This window comes from Thalassophryne amazonica, chromosome 2, assembly GCF_902500255.1.
Source record: "Thalassophryne amazonica chromosome 2, fThaAma1.1, whole genome shotgun sequence".
Classification (NCBI taxonomy): Eukaryota; Metazoa; Chordata; class Actinopteri; order Batrachoidiformes; family Batrachoididae; genus Thalassophryne; species Thalassophryne amazonica.
Genome location: NC_047104.1, coordinates 20,954,728 through 20,972,272, shown reverse-complemented (window position 1 = coordinate 20,972,272; position 17,545 = coordinate 20,954,728). Strand labels below are relative to the sequence as shown.

General features: G+C 41.9%; 1 protein-coding gene and 1 long non-coding RNA gene across 2 annotated transcripts in view; one reads left to right on the top strand and one right to left on the bottom strand.

Annotated features, from left to right (window-relative positions):
• Window positions 1–3,940, top strand: part of abhd17c (abhydrolase domain containing 17C, depalmitoylase) — a 52,523-nt gene extending 48,583 nt beyond the window's left edge. Inside the window, exon 3 of the mRNA XM_034184158.1 lies at window positions 3,697–3,940. Coding sequence (XP_034040049.1) covers window positions 3,697–3,916 — 220 coding nt within the window. The 3' untranslated portion in view covers window positions 3,917–3,940. The remainder of the gene's footprint in view (window positions 1–3,696) is intronic.
• A 191-nt stretch (window positions 3,941–4,131) lies between these two features.
• On the bottom strand, window positions 4,132–5,168 carry LOC117522713. The gene is made up of 2 exons (XR_004564305.1): window positions 4,653–5,168; window positions 4,132–4,384 (listed from the first exon to the last, which is right to left on the bottom strand). It is a non-coding gene; the product is annotated as an uncharacterized LOC117522713 (long non-coding RNA).
• Between the last annotated feature and the right edge of the window lie 12,377 nt (window positions 5,169–17,545).

Here is a 17,545-nt window from a genome sequence, read left to right as displayed (position 1 = left end):
CAATATGGGTGAGATATGCTCTCTCCTTCTAGTCCCCGTCAGTACTCTAGCTGCAGCATTTTGAATTAACTGAAGGCTTTTTAGGGAACTTTTAGGACAACCTGATAATAATGAATTACAATAGTCCAGCCTAGAGGAAATAAATGCATGAATTAGTTTTTCAGCATCACTCTGAGACAAGACCTTTCTGATTTTAGAGATATTGCGTAAATGCAAAAAAGCAGTCCTACATATTTGTTTAATATGCGCTTTGATTGATCTGATCAAAAATGACTCCAAGATTTCTCACAGTATTACTAGAGGTCAGGGTAATGCCATCCACAGTAAGGATCTGGTTAGACACCATGTTTCTAAGATTTGTGGGGCCAAGTACAATAACTTCAGTTTTATCTGAGTTTAAAAGCAGGAAATTAGAGGTCATCCATGTCTTTATGTATGTAAGACAATCCTGCAGTTTAGCTAATTGGTGTGTGTCCTCTGGCTTCATGGATAGATAAAGCTGGGTATCATCTGCGTAACAATGAAAATTTAAGCAATACCGTCTAATAATACTGCCTAAGGGAAGCATGTATAAAGTGAATAAAATTGGTCCTAGCACAGAACCTTGTGGAACTCCATAATTAACTTTAGTCTGTGAAGAAGATTCCCCATTTACATGAACAAATTGTAATCTATTAGACAAATATGATTCAAACCACCGCCGCGCAGTGCCTTTAATACCTATGGCATGCTCTAATCTCTGTAATAAAATTTTATGGTCAACAGTATCAAAAGCAGCACTGAGGTCTAACAGAACAAGCACAGAGATGAGTCCACTGTCCGAGGCCATAAGAAGATCATTTGTAACCTTCACTAATGCCGTTTCTGTACTATGATGAATTCTAAAACCTGACTGAAACTCTTCAAATAGACCATTCCTCTGCAGATGATCAGTTAGCTGTTTTACAACTACCCTTCCAAGAATTTTTGAGAGAAAAGGAAGGTTGGAGATTGGCCTATAATTAGCTAAGATAGCTGGGTCAAGTGATGGCTTTTTAAGTAATGGTTTAATTACTGCCACCTTAAAAGCCTGTGGTACATAGCCAACTAACAAAGATAGATTGATCATATTTAAGATCGAAGCATTAAATAATGGTAGGGCTTCCTTGAGCAGCCTGGTAGGAATGGGGTCTAATAAACATGTTGATGGTTTGGATGAAGTAACTAATGAAAATAATTCAGACAGAACAATCGGAGAGAAAGAGTCTAACCAAATACCGGCATCACTGAAAGCAGCCAAAGATAACGATACGTCTTTGGGATGGTTATGAGTAATTTTTTCTCTAATAGTTAAAATTTTGTTAGCAAAGAAAGTCATGAAGTCATTACTAGTTAAAGTTAATGGAATACTCAGCTCAATAGAGCTCTGACTCTTTGTCAGCCTGGCTACAGTGCTGAAAAGAAACCTGGGGTTGTTCTTATTTTCTTCAATTAGTGATGAGTAGAAAGATGTCCTAGCTTTACGGAGGGCTTTTTTATAGAGCAACAGACTCTTTTTCCAGGCTAAGTGAAGATCTTCTAAATTAGTGAGACGCCATTTCCTCTCCAACTTACGGGTTATCTGCTTTAAGCTACGAGTTTGTGAGTTATACCGCGGAGTCAGACACTTCTGATTTAAAGCTCTCTTTTTCAGAGGAGCTACAGCATCCAAAGTTGTCTTCAATGAGGATGTAAAACTATTGACGAGATACTCTTATCTCCCTTACAGAGTTTAGGTAGCTACTCTGCACTGTGTTGGTATATGGCATTAGAGAACATAAAGAAGGAATCATATCCTTAAACCTAGTTACAGCGCTTTCTGAAAGACTTCTAGTGTAATGAAACCTATTCCCCACTGCTGGGTAGTCCATCAGAGTAAATGTAAATGTTATTAAGAAATGATCAGACAGAAGGGAGTTTTCAGGGAATACTGTTAAGTCTTCTGTTTCCATACCATAAGTCAGAACAAGATCTAAGATATGATTAAAGTGGTGGGTGGACTCATTTACTTTTTGAGCAAAGCCAATAGAGTCTAATAATAGATTAAATGCAGTGTTGAGGCTGTCATTCTCAGCATCTGTGTGGATGTTAAAATCGCCCACTATAATTGTCTTATCTGAGCTAAGCACTAAGTCAGACAAAAGGTCTGAAAATTCACAGAGAAACTCACAGTAACGACCAGGTGGACGATAGATAACAAATAAAACTGGTTTTTGGGACTTCCAATTTGGATGTACAAGACTAAGAGTCAAGCTTTCAAATGAATTAAAGCTCTGTCTGGGTTTTTGATTAATTAATAAGCTGGAATGGAAGATTGCTGCTAATCCTCCGCCCCGGCCCGTGCTACGAGCATTCTGACAGTTAGTGTGACTCGGGGGTGTTGACTCATTTAAACTAACATATTCATCCTGCTGTAACCAGGTTTCTGTAAGGCAGAATAAATCAATATGTTGATCAATTATTATATCATTTACCAACAGGGACTTAGAAGAGAGAGACCTAATGTTTAATAGACCACATTTAACTGTTTTAGTCTGTGGTGCAGTTGAAGGTGCTATATTATTTTTTCTTTTTGAATTTTTATGCTTAAATAGATTTTTGCTGGTTATTGGTAGTCTGGGAGCAGGCACCGTCTCTACGGGGATGGGGTAATGAGGGGATGGCAGGGGGAGAGAAGCTGCAGAGAGGTGTGTAAGACTACAACTCTGCTTCCTGGTCCCAACCCTGGATAGTCACGGTTTGGAGGATTTAAGAAAATTGGCCAGATTTCTAGAAATGAGAGCTGCTCCATCCAAAGTGGGATGGATGCCGTCTCTCCTAACAAGACCAGGTTTTCCCCAGAAGCTTTGCCAATTATCTGTGAAGCCCACCTCATTTTTTGGACACCACTCAGACAGCCAGCAATTCAAGGAGAACATGCGGCTAAACATGTCACTCCCGGTCTGATTGGGGAGGGGCCCAGAGAAAACAACAGAGTCCGACATTGTTTTTGCAAAGTTACACACCGATTCAATGTTAATTTTAGTGACCTCCGATTGGCGTAACCGAGTGTCATTACTGCCGACGTGAATTACAATCTTACCAAATTTACGCTTAGCCTTAGCCAGCAATTTCAAATGTCCTTCGATGTCGCCTGCTCTGGCCCCCGGAAGACAATTGACAATGGTTGCTGGTGTCTCTAACTTCACATTTCTCAAAACAGAGTTGCCAATAACCAGAGTTTGATCCTCGGCGAGTGTATCGTCGAGTGGGGAAAACGGTTAGAGATGTGAACGGGTTGACGGTGTACACGGGGCTTCTGTTTAGGGCTACGCTTCCTCCTCACAGTCACCCAGTCAGCCTGCCTTCCCGACTGCACGGGGTCTGCCAGGGGGGAACTAACGGCGGCTAAGCTACCTTATCTAGATAACTAGATCAATCTAACTGCGCAGATTAAACAGCTAACAGATACAGAAAAACACCGCTGTGCTCCGGAACAGGAAGTGATACAATACCGCAGTGAGAGCCAACCACCAGTAGAGGCAAGCAAGAGGGGACATCAGTTCTTTTAATTTATTTTATTATTTATTTGTAAAGTCACTCTGGTCCTTGTAGTTGGTGTTGGACGTCTGTGCTGTCAGTGGTCACAGTGTGAAGCTGTCTCTGCATCTGTCACCTTTGTCTCTTTCTGGTCCACAGTATCGACAAGGTGTCCAAGGTGGCGTCTCCAGTGCTGGTGATCCACGGTACGGAAGACGAGGTGATCGACTTTTCTCATGGCCTGGCCATGTACGAGCGCTGCCCCCGTGCCGTTGAACCTCTGTGGGTGGAGGGGGCTGGGCATAATGACATTGAACTATATGCTCAGTACCTGGAGAGACTCAAGCAGTTCATCTCCTTTGAACTATCCACATCCTGATGGCAGCGCCTCTTCAGGCCGGGGGTCTCGTCCAGGTTCTCCAGTATGCAGGTTGGGTTCCCTACAGCCTGACTGCTGCCTTACATCGAGACTGACCTGAACCACATTCTAGACCCACTACCTGACCTGGACTCATGTCTCTGTCTGTCCCTGCTGTACTTTTAGTCTTTTTTTTGGGAGGGGGGGTGCCATTCACGTGTTGACGTGTTTTCACATACCTGGTTCCTCTGTTCAGGGTGTAGGTTGTGTGTGGTTACCCAGAGTGCACCTGTGCCTTCCCAGCTGGGATCTGGTTAGTGGTATCTGCTGACTTGCACTGTGATTCTGGTGTGGACTGACCTCAGGAGGCGACAGCAGCAGGGGACGTGGTTGCACAGACGACCTGCTGCCGCCTTCTCCAACTCCAACATTTCAAACCTTGTTGACTCCAGCCCCCCACCTGCTGGTCAGCAGGAGGATTGCTGCTACCTGTCAGTTAGCCCGACAACTGGCCCGGCTACGAATTGGGCCGGATACTAGCCTCCATCTTGGAGTGCGATTTCCCACTCCTAAACGACCAATAGGAGAGCAACGCTGGAATTCCTTCATCTAAACGACCAATAGGAGAGCAGCGCTCGCACCACATCAACGTGAGGCTGACGCATGGGGTGACGTCAGCGTCTCGGCCGCCACCCAATCACAGGCTAGGAGAGAGAGGGCCGGATCTGGGCCAATTCAGGGCCTGTTGTCGGGCTACCTGTCAGTCAGACACTGTGAATGGTGAGCGGGATTGAGGCTGCTGATCCCACCCACTCAAATACTGCTGAAGGAGCGATGCATGCTAATCGCTGGTATCTGATGCATTTCACAAAGCGAGAAGTCGGACACTTAAAACTGAAGTCAAACACTGGGCGTGGTGGTAAATGAAGGACAGGTTCTCTGATGGAGACTTTTTTTTTTTACGCAGATGAAGACTTTGTTTTGATGCTGAGGTTTTTATGTTTTTCCCCCAGCCTATGGTGCTGGTTTGTCCAGTCTGTAATATTTCCATGTGAGCCCGGCTTCAGGTCTGCGTGGTCCTGATTTTAACACTGGAAGCAGAGCTGAAGATGACCCGGTTTTCAAATCTGAAACAGAACCTTGTAAGAAGGCCCCACAGTGGACATTTTAATAAAGCATGCATGAAGATGTGCCATGTCCCTTCCTCCTGTTGCGCACGCATTTTTCCTGGCTCCATTTCTTTAGATAAGTTATTGCTTTAATTTACAGATGAACATCTAAGATTTCTAAAGAATCTTTTTTTTTTTTAATTAAAACATTTTTTGTTAAGTTTTCTAAACTAAAAAGTTTAACTTCAAAATGTACAGTAGTCAGACATTAATCTTGAAGTAAACACACATTTGTAAGGATTTTAATGTGACCAAGAATTTGAAAACAGAGATCATCAAAGCTTCTACAGTAGTGTTCAGAATAATAGTAGTGCTATGTGACTAAAAAGATTAATCCAGGTTTTGAGTATATTTCTTATTGTTACATGGGAAACAACCAGTAGATTCAGTAGATTCTCACAAATCCAACAAGACCACGCATTCATGATATGCACTTAAGGCTATGAAATTGAGCTATTAGTAAAAAAAAAAAAGTAGAAAAGGGGTGTTCACAATAATAGTAGCATCTGCTGTTGACGCTACAAACTCAAAACTACTATATTCAAACGGCTTTTTTAGCAATCCTGTGAATCACTAAACTAGCATTGAGTTGTATAACCACAGTTTTTCATGATTTCTTCACATCTGCGAGGCATTAATTTTGTTGGTTTGGAACCAAGATTTTGCTCATTTACTAGTGTGCTTGGGGTCATTGTCTTGTTGAAACACCCATTTCAAGGGCATGTCCTCTTCAGCATAAGGCAACATGACCTCTTCAAGTATTTTGACATATCCAAACTGATCCATGATACCTCCCTTACCAAAAAGTAGTACATGCAAGTATGTTTCAAGTATACTTCCAGTTTACCTTTTATATACTTATACTTTTATATACTTATATACTATTTTTTGGTAAGGGCTGGTATGTGATATATAGGCCCAACACCATAGTAGGAGAAACATGCCCATATCATGATGCTTGCACCACCATGCTTCACTGTCTTCACTGTGAACTGTGGCTTGAATTCAGAGTTTTGGGGTCGTCTCACAGTGTCTGCGGCCCTTGGACTCAAAAAGAGCAATTTTACTCTCATCAGTCCACAGAATATTCCTCCATTTCTCTTTAGGCCAGTTGATGTGTTCTTTGGCAAATTGTAACCTCTTCTGCACGTCTTTTATTTAACAGAGGGACTTTGCGGGGGATTCTTGCAAATAAATTGGCTTCACATAGGCGTCTTCTAACTGTCAGAGCACTTACAGGTAACTCCAGACTGTCTTTGATCATCCTGGAGCTGATCAATGGGTGAGCCTTTGCCATTCTGGTTATTCTTCAATCCATTTTGATGGTTGTTTTCCGTTTTCTTCCACACATCTGTTTTTTTTTTTGTTTTTTTTTTTGTCCATTTTAAAGCATTGGAGATCATTGTAGATGAACAGTCTATAATTTTTTGCACCTACGTATAAGTTTTCCCATCTCCAATCAACTTTTTAATCAAACTACGCTGTTCTTCTGAACAATGTTTTCAACTTGAAAAGCATGTTCAACAGGTGCTGGCTTCATCCTTAAATAGGGGACATCTGATTCACACCTGTTTGTTGCACAAAATTGACGAACTGACTGACTGAATGCCACACTACTATTATTGTGAACACCCCCTTTTTCACTTTTTTTTTTTTTTTTTACTAATAGTCCAATTTCATAGCCTTAAGAGTGCATATCATGAATACTTGGTCTTGTTGGATTTGTGAGAATCTACTGAATCTACTGGTACCTTGTTTCCCATGTAACAATAAGAAATATACTCAAAACCTGGATTAATCTTTTTAGTCACATAGCACTACTATTATTCTGAACACTACTGTACCAAAACTAGGAAAACTCAGAAGCAAGTAAAAGGTGAACAAGTTGATGCATTAATGTGCCATAAATACTTCAATTGTTCAATTTGAATTGATACTGAGAATTATTATATTTGAGTTTTTTGAATTGTCATTTCCTTTATTGTGTACTGTGAGACACTGTATGTTTTTTGGATTAAAGACTGGTAGCCCAATACAAGTTGTGTGAAAAGACTTGCGTGGAAAACTGACCTGAACCAGTAAAATTTTTTTTTAATTTTTGTGGTGGGTAAATGGACCTGAAAATGCACCAGAATGCATCTGAGATTTCAAATTTTTCCCGGGGAGAACCTCCAGACCCTCGCCAGGGGCTTCAGGCCTTCTGCCCTTGATAAAATTTTTAAGGTCCCACTATCATAGCATGTTCTTTGTGACAGGGTGTCCGACAGTTCATGCTTACTCCGTAGTGCCCGGTTGTCTGTTTATTCATTGTGTATATCGCTCAAGTCAGATCAATAACTTGCACAAAAAGGATGTATGAGCCCCACCACCAACATCATTGTGCCAGCTGCTGACATCCACATCACAGTGGTACCACAATGGGGCCTCTGAGCTGTGTTGTGTGAAGAATTGTTCACCTTTATTTTCTCACCGGCTACAATAATAAAATGTCCAACAACCTGTGTGAAGATGTCTGCTACAGCTTCATTACAGAAAGCACTCAACTAAAACATCACAATAGTGCTACAATCAAGTACCAGTGGATGAAGCAAAGATACACAACACTAAAAAAAGAGACTCCCACAGGATGGTAAAGGATGGCACCAAAGGCAAAGAGGGCAACACATCAATCAATGAAGAAAAAGCAGACTCCTTTCACAGATGTTTTTTTTTTGTAATCATTAACTGATACAATGATGTGGTCACACATACGTGTGTGTGTGTGTGTTCAGATAGGAGTTTTGGTAAATCAGCGATAATACTGATGTGATTAATGTGAATAAATTCTTTTCAGTTGAAGTCATTTTGTGAATATTCCCAGATATTAACACTTAAGCAATTTTTAAAGACTGATTCTACAACGGTTTGTTCCTGTTACATGATATCAGGCTTGTGTCCTGTAATTAATAATCAAGTTAACAATAAATAATTTCTTTAACAACCACTTAAACAGTGAACCACAATTTTAAGACATTTAGAGCAAAAGGATCAATTTGATTTCAGTCTAATTTATCAGTGAATTTCAGGTTTGACTTTGTATGAACAGGGTTGAGCACTGCAGATTGAAAACATTTAGGAAGATATACCGAGGTTAGTGACAGGTTAATAATCTCCACTACAGTAGGTCCTTAGAGTTTGGTTGGTATAGAGGGTTTTCATGTGACGTATCAGTCACGTCATTTTGTGTCTCGCGGCCATTCTGGATTATGACACGGTGGCCGCTGTGATACGTGCATTTGGCGAACAATTGCAGAAGCTTCAACAATGGTCAATGTTTGTGCTGTTGTCGGTTGTTCAAACAGAGGCGATAAAAATGAGGCAGGTCGCTCATTTTTTCCGTAATTATTGTATGGCCTTGCCTTACGATATAACGCGCCTTGGGGCAACTGTTTGTTGTGATTTGGCGCTATATAAATAAAATTGATTTGATTTGATTTTACAGGCTACCAGCAGTTATTGTGCATCAAGCAGCTGAGTGTTACCAGCTTTCTAAGTGACAGAGACCTGGCTCAGCAGATCTGAAGGAAGCTTTAATATGGCCAGATCCATGCAGACCGCTCAGAAGAGTGCTCCAGCTACCGGCGGTATGAAGAAGCCTCACCATTACAGGCCCGGCACCGTGACCTGGTCGGCAGCTTCCTCCATGGTGTACAATGGCGAAGTGGAAAACACTAAAAAGTTCACAATATTGCAGTATGACACTGGCAGCCAGTTAGCTACATCACCACTAAATTTACTCACTATCTGGTATAAGATACGGATCACTGAATCAACTGCTACACATCTATCACGATAAACAGCTTTATCTCGAGGGTTTAAAGCATTGTAATAACCGTGCATTCTCTCCATTTGTCTATCACGCGGCAGCCTCCTTGTAATCCAGAATGGAGATGGCACCTGTCCTGCAGCATATCAGTCACGTGATTGAAAATCAAATCAAATCAATTTTATTTATGTAGCACCAAATCACAACAAACAATTGCAGCATTTTAAATTAACTGAAGGCTTTTCAGGGAACTTTTAGGACAACCTGATAATAATGAATTACAATAGTCCAGCCTAGAGGAAATAAATGCATGAATTAGTTTTTCAACATCACTCTGAGACAAGACCTTTCTAATTTGAGATATTGCGCAAATGCAAAAAAGCAGTCCTACATATTTGTTTAATATGCGCATTGAATGACATATCCTGATCAAAAATGACTCCAAGATTTCTCACAGTATTACTAGAGGTCAGGGTAATGCCATCCAGAGTAAGGATCTGGTTAGACACCATGTTTCTAAGATTTGTGGGGCCAAGTACAATAACTTCAGTTTTATCTGAGTTTAAAAGCAGGAAATTAGAGGTCATCCATGTCTTTATGTCTGTAAGACAATCCTGCAGTTTAGCTAATTGGTGTGTGTCCTCTGGCTTCATGGATAGATAAAGCTGGGTATCATCTGCGTAACAATGAAAATTTAAGCAATGCCGTCTAATAATCCTGCCTAAGGGAAACGTATAAAGTGAATAAAATTGGTCCTAGCACAGAACCTTGTGGAACTCCATAATTAACCTTAGTCTGTGAAGAAGATTTCCCATTTACATGAACAAATTGTAATCTATTAGATAAATACGATTCAAACCACCGCAGCGCAGTGCCTTTAATACCTATGGCATGCTCTAATCTCTGTAATAAAATTTTATGGTCAACAGTATCAAAAGCAGAGGTCTAACAGAACAAGCACAGAGATGAGTCCACTGTCTGAGGCCATAAGAAGATCATTTGCAACCTTCACTAATGCTGTTTCTGTACCACTAAAACCTGACTGAAACTCTTCAAATAGACCATTCCTCTGCAGATGATCAGTTAGCTGTTTTACAACTACCCTTTCAAGACTTTTTGAGAGAAAAGGAAGGTTGGAGATTGGCCTATAATTAGCTAAGATAGCTGGGTCAAGTGATGGCTTTTTAAGTAATGATTTAATTACTGCCACCTTAAAAGCCTGTGGTACATAGCCAACTAATAAAGATAGAGTGATCATATTTAAGATCGAAGCATTAATTAATGGTAGGGCTTCCTTGAGCAGCCTGGTAGGAATGGGGTCTAATAGACATGTTGATGGTTTGGAGGAAGTAACTAATGAAAATAACTCAGAACAATGGGAGAGAAAGAGTCTAACCAAATACCGGCATCACTGAAAGCAGCCAAAGATAACGATACGTCTTTGGGATGGTTATGAGTAATTTTTTCTCTAATAGTTAGAATTTTATTAGCAAAGAAAGTCATGAAGTCATTACTAGTTAAAGTTAAAGGAATACTCGGCTCAATAGAGCTCTGATTCTTTGTCAGCCTGGCTACAGTGCTGAAAAGAAACCTGGGGTTGTTCTTATTTTCTTCTATTACTGATGAGTAGTAGGATGTCCTAGCTTTACGGAGGGCTTTTTATAGAGCAACAGACTCTTTTTCCAGGCTAAGTGAAGATCTTCTAAATTAGTGAGACGCCATTTCCTCTCCAACCTATGGGTTATCTGCTTTAAGCTGCGAGTTTGTGAGTTATACCACGGAGTCAGGCACTTCTGATTTAAAGCTCTCTTTTTCAGAGGAGCTACAGCATCCAAAGTTGTCTTCAATGAGGATGTAAAACTATTGACGAGATACTCTATCTCACTTACAGAGTTTAGGTAGCTACTCTGCACTGTGTTGGTATATGGCATTAGAGAACATAAAGAAGGAATCATATCCTTAAACCTAGTTACAGCGCTTTCTGAAAGACTTCTAGTGTAATGAAACTTATTCCCCACTGCTGGGTAGTCCATCAGAGTAAATGTAAATGTTATTAAGAAATGATCAGACAGAAGGGAGTTTTCAGGGAATACTGTTAAGTCTTCAGTTTCCATACCATAAGTCAGAACAAGATCTAAGATATGATTAAAGTGGTGGGTGGACTCATTTACATTTTGAGCAAAGCCAATTGAGTCTAATAATAGATTAAATGCAGTGTTGAGGCTGTCATTCTCAGCATCTGTGTGGATGTTAAAATCGCCCACTATAATTATCTGAGCTAAGCACTAAGTCAGACAAAAGGTCTGAAAATTCACAGAGAAACTCACAGTAACGACCAGGTGGACGATAGATAATAACAAATAAAACTGGTTTTTGGGACTTCCAATTTGGATGGACAAGACTAAGAGTCAAGCTTTCAAATGAATTAAAGCTCTGTCTGGGTTTTTGATTAATTAATAAGCTGGAATGGAAGATTGCTGCTAATCCGCCGCCTCGGCCCGTGCTACGAGCGTTCTGGCAGTTAGTGTGACTCAGGGGTGTTGACTCATTTAAACTAACATATTCATCCTGCTGTAACCAGGTTTCTGTAAGGCAGAATAAATCAATATGTTGATCAATTATTATATCATTTACTAACAGGGACTTAGAAGAGAGAAACCTAATGTTTAATAGACCACATTTAGCTGTTTTAGTCTGTGGTGCAGTTGAAGGTGCTATATTATTTTTTCTTTTTGAATTTTTATGCTTAAATAGATTTTTGCTGGTTATTGGTGGTCTGGGAGCAGGCACCGTCTCTACGGGGATGGGGTAATGAGGGGATGGCAGGGGGAGAGAAGCTGTAGAGAGGTATGTAAGACTACAACTCTGCTTCCTGGTCCCAACCCTGGATAGTCATGGTTTGGAGGATTTAAGAAAATTGGCCAGATTTCTAGAAATGAGAGCTGCTCCCTTTAACCCTCTATAGGGTTAAAAAGACAGGCGTTTAGCGGGTTACAAGTAGGTCTTTGAAAAACCCAGGCTCACGGCAGTTTGTGATGGCATTAGGAAAAGTCAGTCTATGGATTTGTGATATTGTCATGACAACGGGGCGTTTTTCATGACGGAGGCATGAAATGTGTGTTGGGGGGCGCTTAAGGGAAGGAAGACACGTGGTTAGAGTTCGGAGAAGGGGGAGGATTATAAATGGCAAAATCAAATTTTTAAAAAGCATCACGAAAAGGCACGAAAAAAAATGTGAGACTGGGCTGCTTTGAACCAGAATTTTTTTTTCCCCAACTGGTTTGTTCCGAACAGAAATGGCATTTTAACATTTCTGGTTTTGTGTTCCACACCAAAACTGATGTTCCTGAACTGATTAGAACAACAACAATATATATATATATATATAATTCCCAAATTGGTTAATAACATTGGGACAGTGAAAATGCCAGACCTGTATGTGGCGCTGTAATATTGCCACAAGGAAAACCGGAGAGGAAGACAATGGGTTGCTGCGGACTTTACACCGACCGCCTCTGGTGGCCAAGCTCAATACAAATACATGTTATTTGGTCACTTTTCAAAGGGGTCAGACTCGTCAGTAAAGACAATTTAACGTCAGCTTGGTGTATAAATGTCATCGTTTCAGGCAGCGAGAGCTGTCAGCTGGCTGTTAGAAGCAAGTTAAAGACAAAACAAAACCATCTGATTTCAATAGACAATCAATGCAGACTGAGGTGGTTTTCACCCGGGTGCCAGTTGCGGAAGTACGAATTCTCGCCTTCGGATTGGCCATTTACCGGAAGTGACATGGCTCTGCGGCAACCCATAGCGTGTTCTGTGACAGGCAGCAGAAGCAGAACACAGAGTAAAAAACACACTGATCACCTGAAATGGAATTATTGTATATTTAAAATGAAAAAGTGTGTTTGTGTATTTTTAAAAGACACGGCGCTGTGTTGCTGTCCACCTCAGATCAAAATAATGGTGCTAACCCACTGCTGTCCACTGATTTCATCAGCAGCTAAAGCTCCAGTCCTCATGTGATCATTCACACAGTTCACCTGTTTAAAATAATATGTATATGTCACGGACATGAATGAGCGAAGCTCTTCAACATCTTGCCATGTCATTTAGGTCTAGGGATGGGTATTGATAAGATTTTGTGTGTGCATTTATTTCCTCTAGGCTGGACTATTGTAATTCATTATTATCAGGTTGTCCTAAAAGTTCCCTGAAAAGCCTTCAGTTAATTCAAAATGCTGCAGCTAGAGTACTGACGGGGACTAGAAGGAGAGAGCATATCTCACCCATATTGGCCTCTCTTCATTGGCTTCCTGTTAATTCTAGAATAGAATTTTAAATTCTTCTTCTTACTTATAAGGTTTTGAATAATCAGGTCCCATCTTATCTTAGGGACCTCATAGTACCATATCACCCCAATAGAGCGCTTCGCTCTCAGACTGCAGGCTTACTTGTAGTTCCTAGGGTTTGTAAGAGTAGAATGGGAGGCAGAGCCTTCAGCTTTCAGGCTCCTCTCCTGTGGAACCAGCTCCCAATTCAGATCAGGGAGACAGACACCCTCTCTACTTTTAAGATTAGGCTTAAAACTTTCCTTTTTGCTAAAGCTTATAGTTAGGGCTGGATCAGGTGACCCTGAACCATCCCTTAGTTATGCTGCTATAGACTTAGACTGCTGGGGGGTTCCCATGATGCACTGAGTGTTTCTTTCTCTTTTTGCTCTGTATGCACCACTCTGCATTTAATCATTAGTGATTGATCTCTGCTCCCCTCCACAGCATGTCTTTTTCCTGGTTCTCTCCCTCAGCCCCAACCAGTCCCAGCAGAAGACTGCCCCTCCCTGCGCCTAGTTCTGCTGGAGGTTTCTTCCTGTTAAAAGGGAGTTTTTCCTTCCCACTGTCGCCAAGTGCTTGCTCACAGGGGGTCGTTTTGACCTTTGGGGTTTTTACGTAATTATTGTATGGCCTTGCCTTACAATATAAAGCGCCTTGGGGCAACTGTTTGTTGTGATTTGGCGCTATATAAATAAAATTGATTGATTGATTGATTTTATCGATATCAATTCTGCTTATCAATCCAGTTCCTTATTGATACCCTTATCGATGCCTCTTGTTAATTTTATGTGTACTAAAAGTAGGCTTTACAGGTTTTCTATGTCAACAACATATTATTGAGTCTTAAAGTAGATAAATATGAATTTCATCACTGGATCCTTGATCTCTGGACTTAAATAAAAATCTAAATGGTGGATCCTTGATCTCTGGACACAAATAAAAATAAACAAAATCTGTAGTTTTTTTTGTCAAAAGCAGGTCCTTTCAGAGATTAATGGGATGAATGTAACTCCATAGCCTCTGAGCTGAGCTCAGCTGGCTGCGCTGCACGTCAGCATCAATGTAATTCATGAAGAACGCAGGACGTCTCATTCTGGGAGGAAAAACACAATTTAGTCAATTCTATTTTATTGTTTGTATTACAACATTTCGAAAGAGGTGTCATTTGATTTAAAACGGCGATTCCTTGTGAAGTTATTAATTCCAGCCGGACTCTAACTTTACTCGGCAGAGAGTGGTGCAACATTTGGAGCTATGCGAATGGCGCAGAGGACGACTCTTGTTTCTTGCCTGCAACAAGGGAATAGTTAAGCAAAAAGGCTATTGATGCCGGTTGATTTGAATCATTTCATGCCATTTCCAGTTTGTGCCTTCGTCTACCATAAGAGCGAGCGTCACTCGTATTAAAACCATTCACACGTTAAGTAAATATAAAGTCTTAATCTGACCTGTTATGTTGTTTCAGTTGTATTCATCATCACAGTTGAGATTCTTGTATTGGAAATCGACATCTAGGAAATACTTTAATTCCTTATCATGGAACTTCATGGGTTACTGTGGTTTCTTCAGTAAACGTTGCATTTACTGAAGAATTCCCTCATCACAACGTTCCATTCAGGTATCCGTTGTCTCAAAAAAAAAAAAAAAAAAAAAAGAAAGGAAGGCACAATAATGCCAATAAACTCAATATTTTTAAAGAAGTCCCTCAAAGGTTGTCTGCTCCTGGTGCATTTCTCAGTGTGAAACACAGGACGCGGTGCTTTGTCCCACCAACAACCAAAAATATAATGCAATGCTAAAATACCCTCAGCCATGTGGATGGCAGACTAACTGATGAATTACAAAATTGGATCACTTCAGATCTGGCTTCTGGTTACAAGAATAGCTGCCCAGGAGGTCCTCCTCCAGGATCAGGATGGCATTCCAGAACCTCCTGGATAACTTTCTCGACATTCCAGGTGAGGACCCCAGTGACCATGGACCATGGAAGGATGGTTTCTGGATGACATGAAGGGGGATCTGAAGCTTTGAACTGAAGGGACAGAGCATCTGGTTTGCCATTGTTGTTTCCTGGTCTGTATGTGAGAGTGAAGTTGAGTCTCCCAAAAAAAACAGGGACCACCTGGCTTGCCTGGGGTTCAGCCTCTTGGTGGACTTAAGGTACTCAAGGTTTTGGTGATCAGTCCAAACAATGAACGGGATTGCGGCCCCCTCCAGCCAGTGCCTCCTCTCTGTCAGGGCCTCATTATCCACCAGGTGTTCCTGGTTCCCAACATCAGAGTTATGCTCCAGGGGAGAAAGATGCCATGTGATGCTCATCGCCCTCAGCCTGCTGGGAGAGCACGGCCCTGATACCCAGATTGGAAGCATCCACCTCCACAATGAACTGACGGTCTGGGTCCAGCTGCATGAGCATGGGAGCTGAGGAGAAAAGATGTTTTAAATGTGTGAAAGCACCCTCGGCCTGTGAGGTCCAACAGAAGGGAACCTTAGTGGAAGTGAGGGATGTGAGTGGAGATGCAACCTGGCTGTAATTATGGATGAACCTACAGCAGAACTTTGCAAAATCCAGGAATTGTTAGAGCTGCTTAAGGGATGTTGGGGTAGGCCACTCGGTGACAGCCTTCATTTTAGCAGGGTCTGGTTTGATGTGGTTGGGAGAAATAAAGAACCTGAGGAATGAAACTATGCTTTGATTGAATTCTACATTTTCCTGCCTTCACAAACAGCAGATTCTCCAGCAGCCGCTGGAGAACCAGATGGAATTGAATCTGGGGTGAAGATCAGAATGTCGTCAAGATAGACAAAGACAAACCGCTTGAGGTAATTGGACAAGACGTCATTTACTAATGCCTGAAAAGTGGTGGGCGCGTTGGTGAGGCTGAAGATGACCAGGTATTGAAAATGGTCCAACAGAGTGTTGAAAGCGGACTTCCACTCGTCGCCCTCTTTAACCCGTCTGAGATGGTAGGTGGTCCTCAAATCCAGTTTAGTGAATTTTGTCACCCCATGCAGAGAACTGAATCAAGGAGTGGCAGTTGGTAATGACTGCGGACCGTGATAGCGCTCAGTCCCTGGAAATCAATGTAGGGGCACAGGGTGCCATCTTTCTTGCAGACAAAAAAGAAACTTGCACCCAGGGGGATGATGAGAGCTGGATCATCCCAGCCGCCAGGGATATAGGTTTCCATTGATTCTCTCTCCACGGCAGCACGATGGCTTAGTGGTCAGCACTGGTGCCTCACAGCAAGAAGGTCATAGGTTCGATTCCCACCTGTGGCCTTTCTGTGTGGAGTTTGAATGTTCTCGGCCACCGTGTTCTCCCCCGTGTTTGTGTGTTTCTTTCCGGGTGCTCTGGCTTCCTCCCACATCCAAAGGCACGCAGATTTTGACTGCCCCTCCCTGAGCCTGGTTCTGCTGGAGGTTTCTTCCTGTTAAAAGGGAGTTTTTCCTTCCCACTGTCGCCAAGTGCTTGCTCACAGGGGGTCGTTTTGACCTTTGGGGTTTTTACGTAATTATTGTATGGCCTTGCCTTACAATATAAAGCGCCTTGGGGCAACTGTTTGTTGTGATTTGGCGCTATATAAATAAAATTGAATTGAATTGAGATTAGGTGAACTGGAAACTTTAAATTGTCCTTAGATGTGTGTGCAGGTGTGGTGCGTTTGTTTGTCTGTATGTGGCCTTGCAACAGCCTGGTGTCCTGTCCAGGGTGTACCCCGCCTCACGCTCTGTGACTGCTGGGATAGGGTCCAGCCCCCTGCGACCCTTAATTGGACTAAGTGGTTGAAGGTGTGTGTGTGTGTGTGTGAGATTCTCTCTCCAGGGTGCGAGACGTTATAAAGGCGGCTGGATGGTAATGTTGCGCGCCCGGGAGTAAATCAGTGACACAATCATAGGGTCTGTGCAGAGGAAATGACAATGCATGGTCTTTCCTGAAAACCTCAGTGAGGTCATGAAACTTTGGGGAGACTAAGGACTGTTCGGGGGTGCTCTGACCACCTCCCTGACAGTTGCATTGAATGGCACCAAGGATTGGAGACAACCCACTGTGGCAGGCTTCACTCCACTGAGAAATGGCCCCAGTCAGCCAATCAGTCCGGGGTTGTGCTTAACTAACCAGGGGTGGCCTACAACCAGGGGTGACGTGGATGGAAGAACACAAAACCGAATTATCTCCTGATGATTTCCTGACACCATTAAAGTTACCAGTTCAGTTTGGTGTGTGATAGCAGGTTAAGGGCGTGCCTTATAAAGCATGCACTGAAATAGGTGAGGGAAGAGAGCAAATAGGAAGATGTGCATCAGATATGAATTTCTGATCAATAAAACCCCCCTCTGT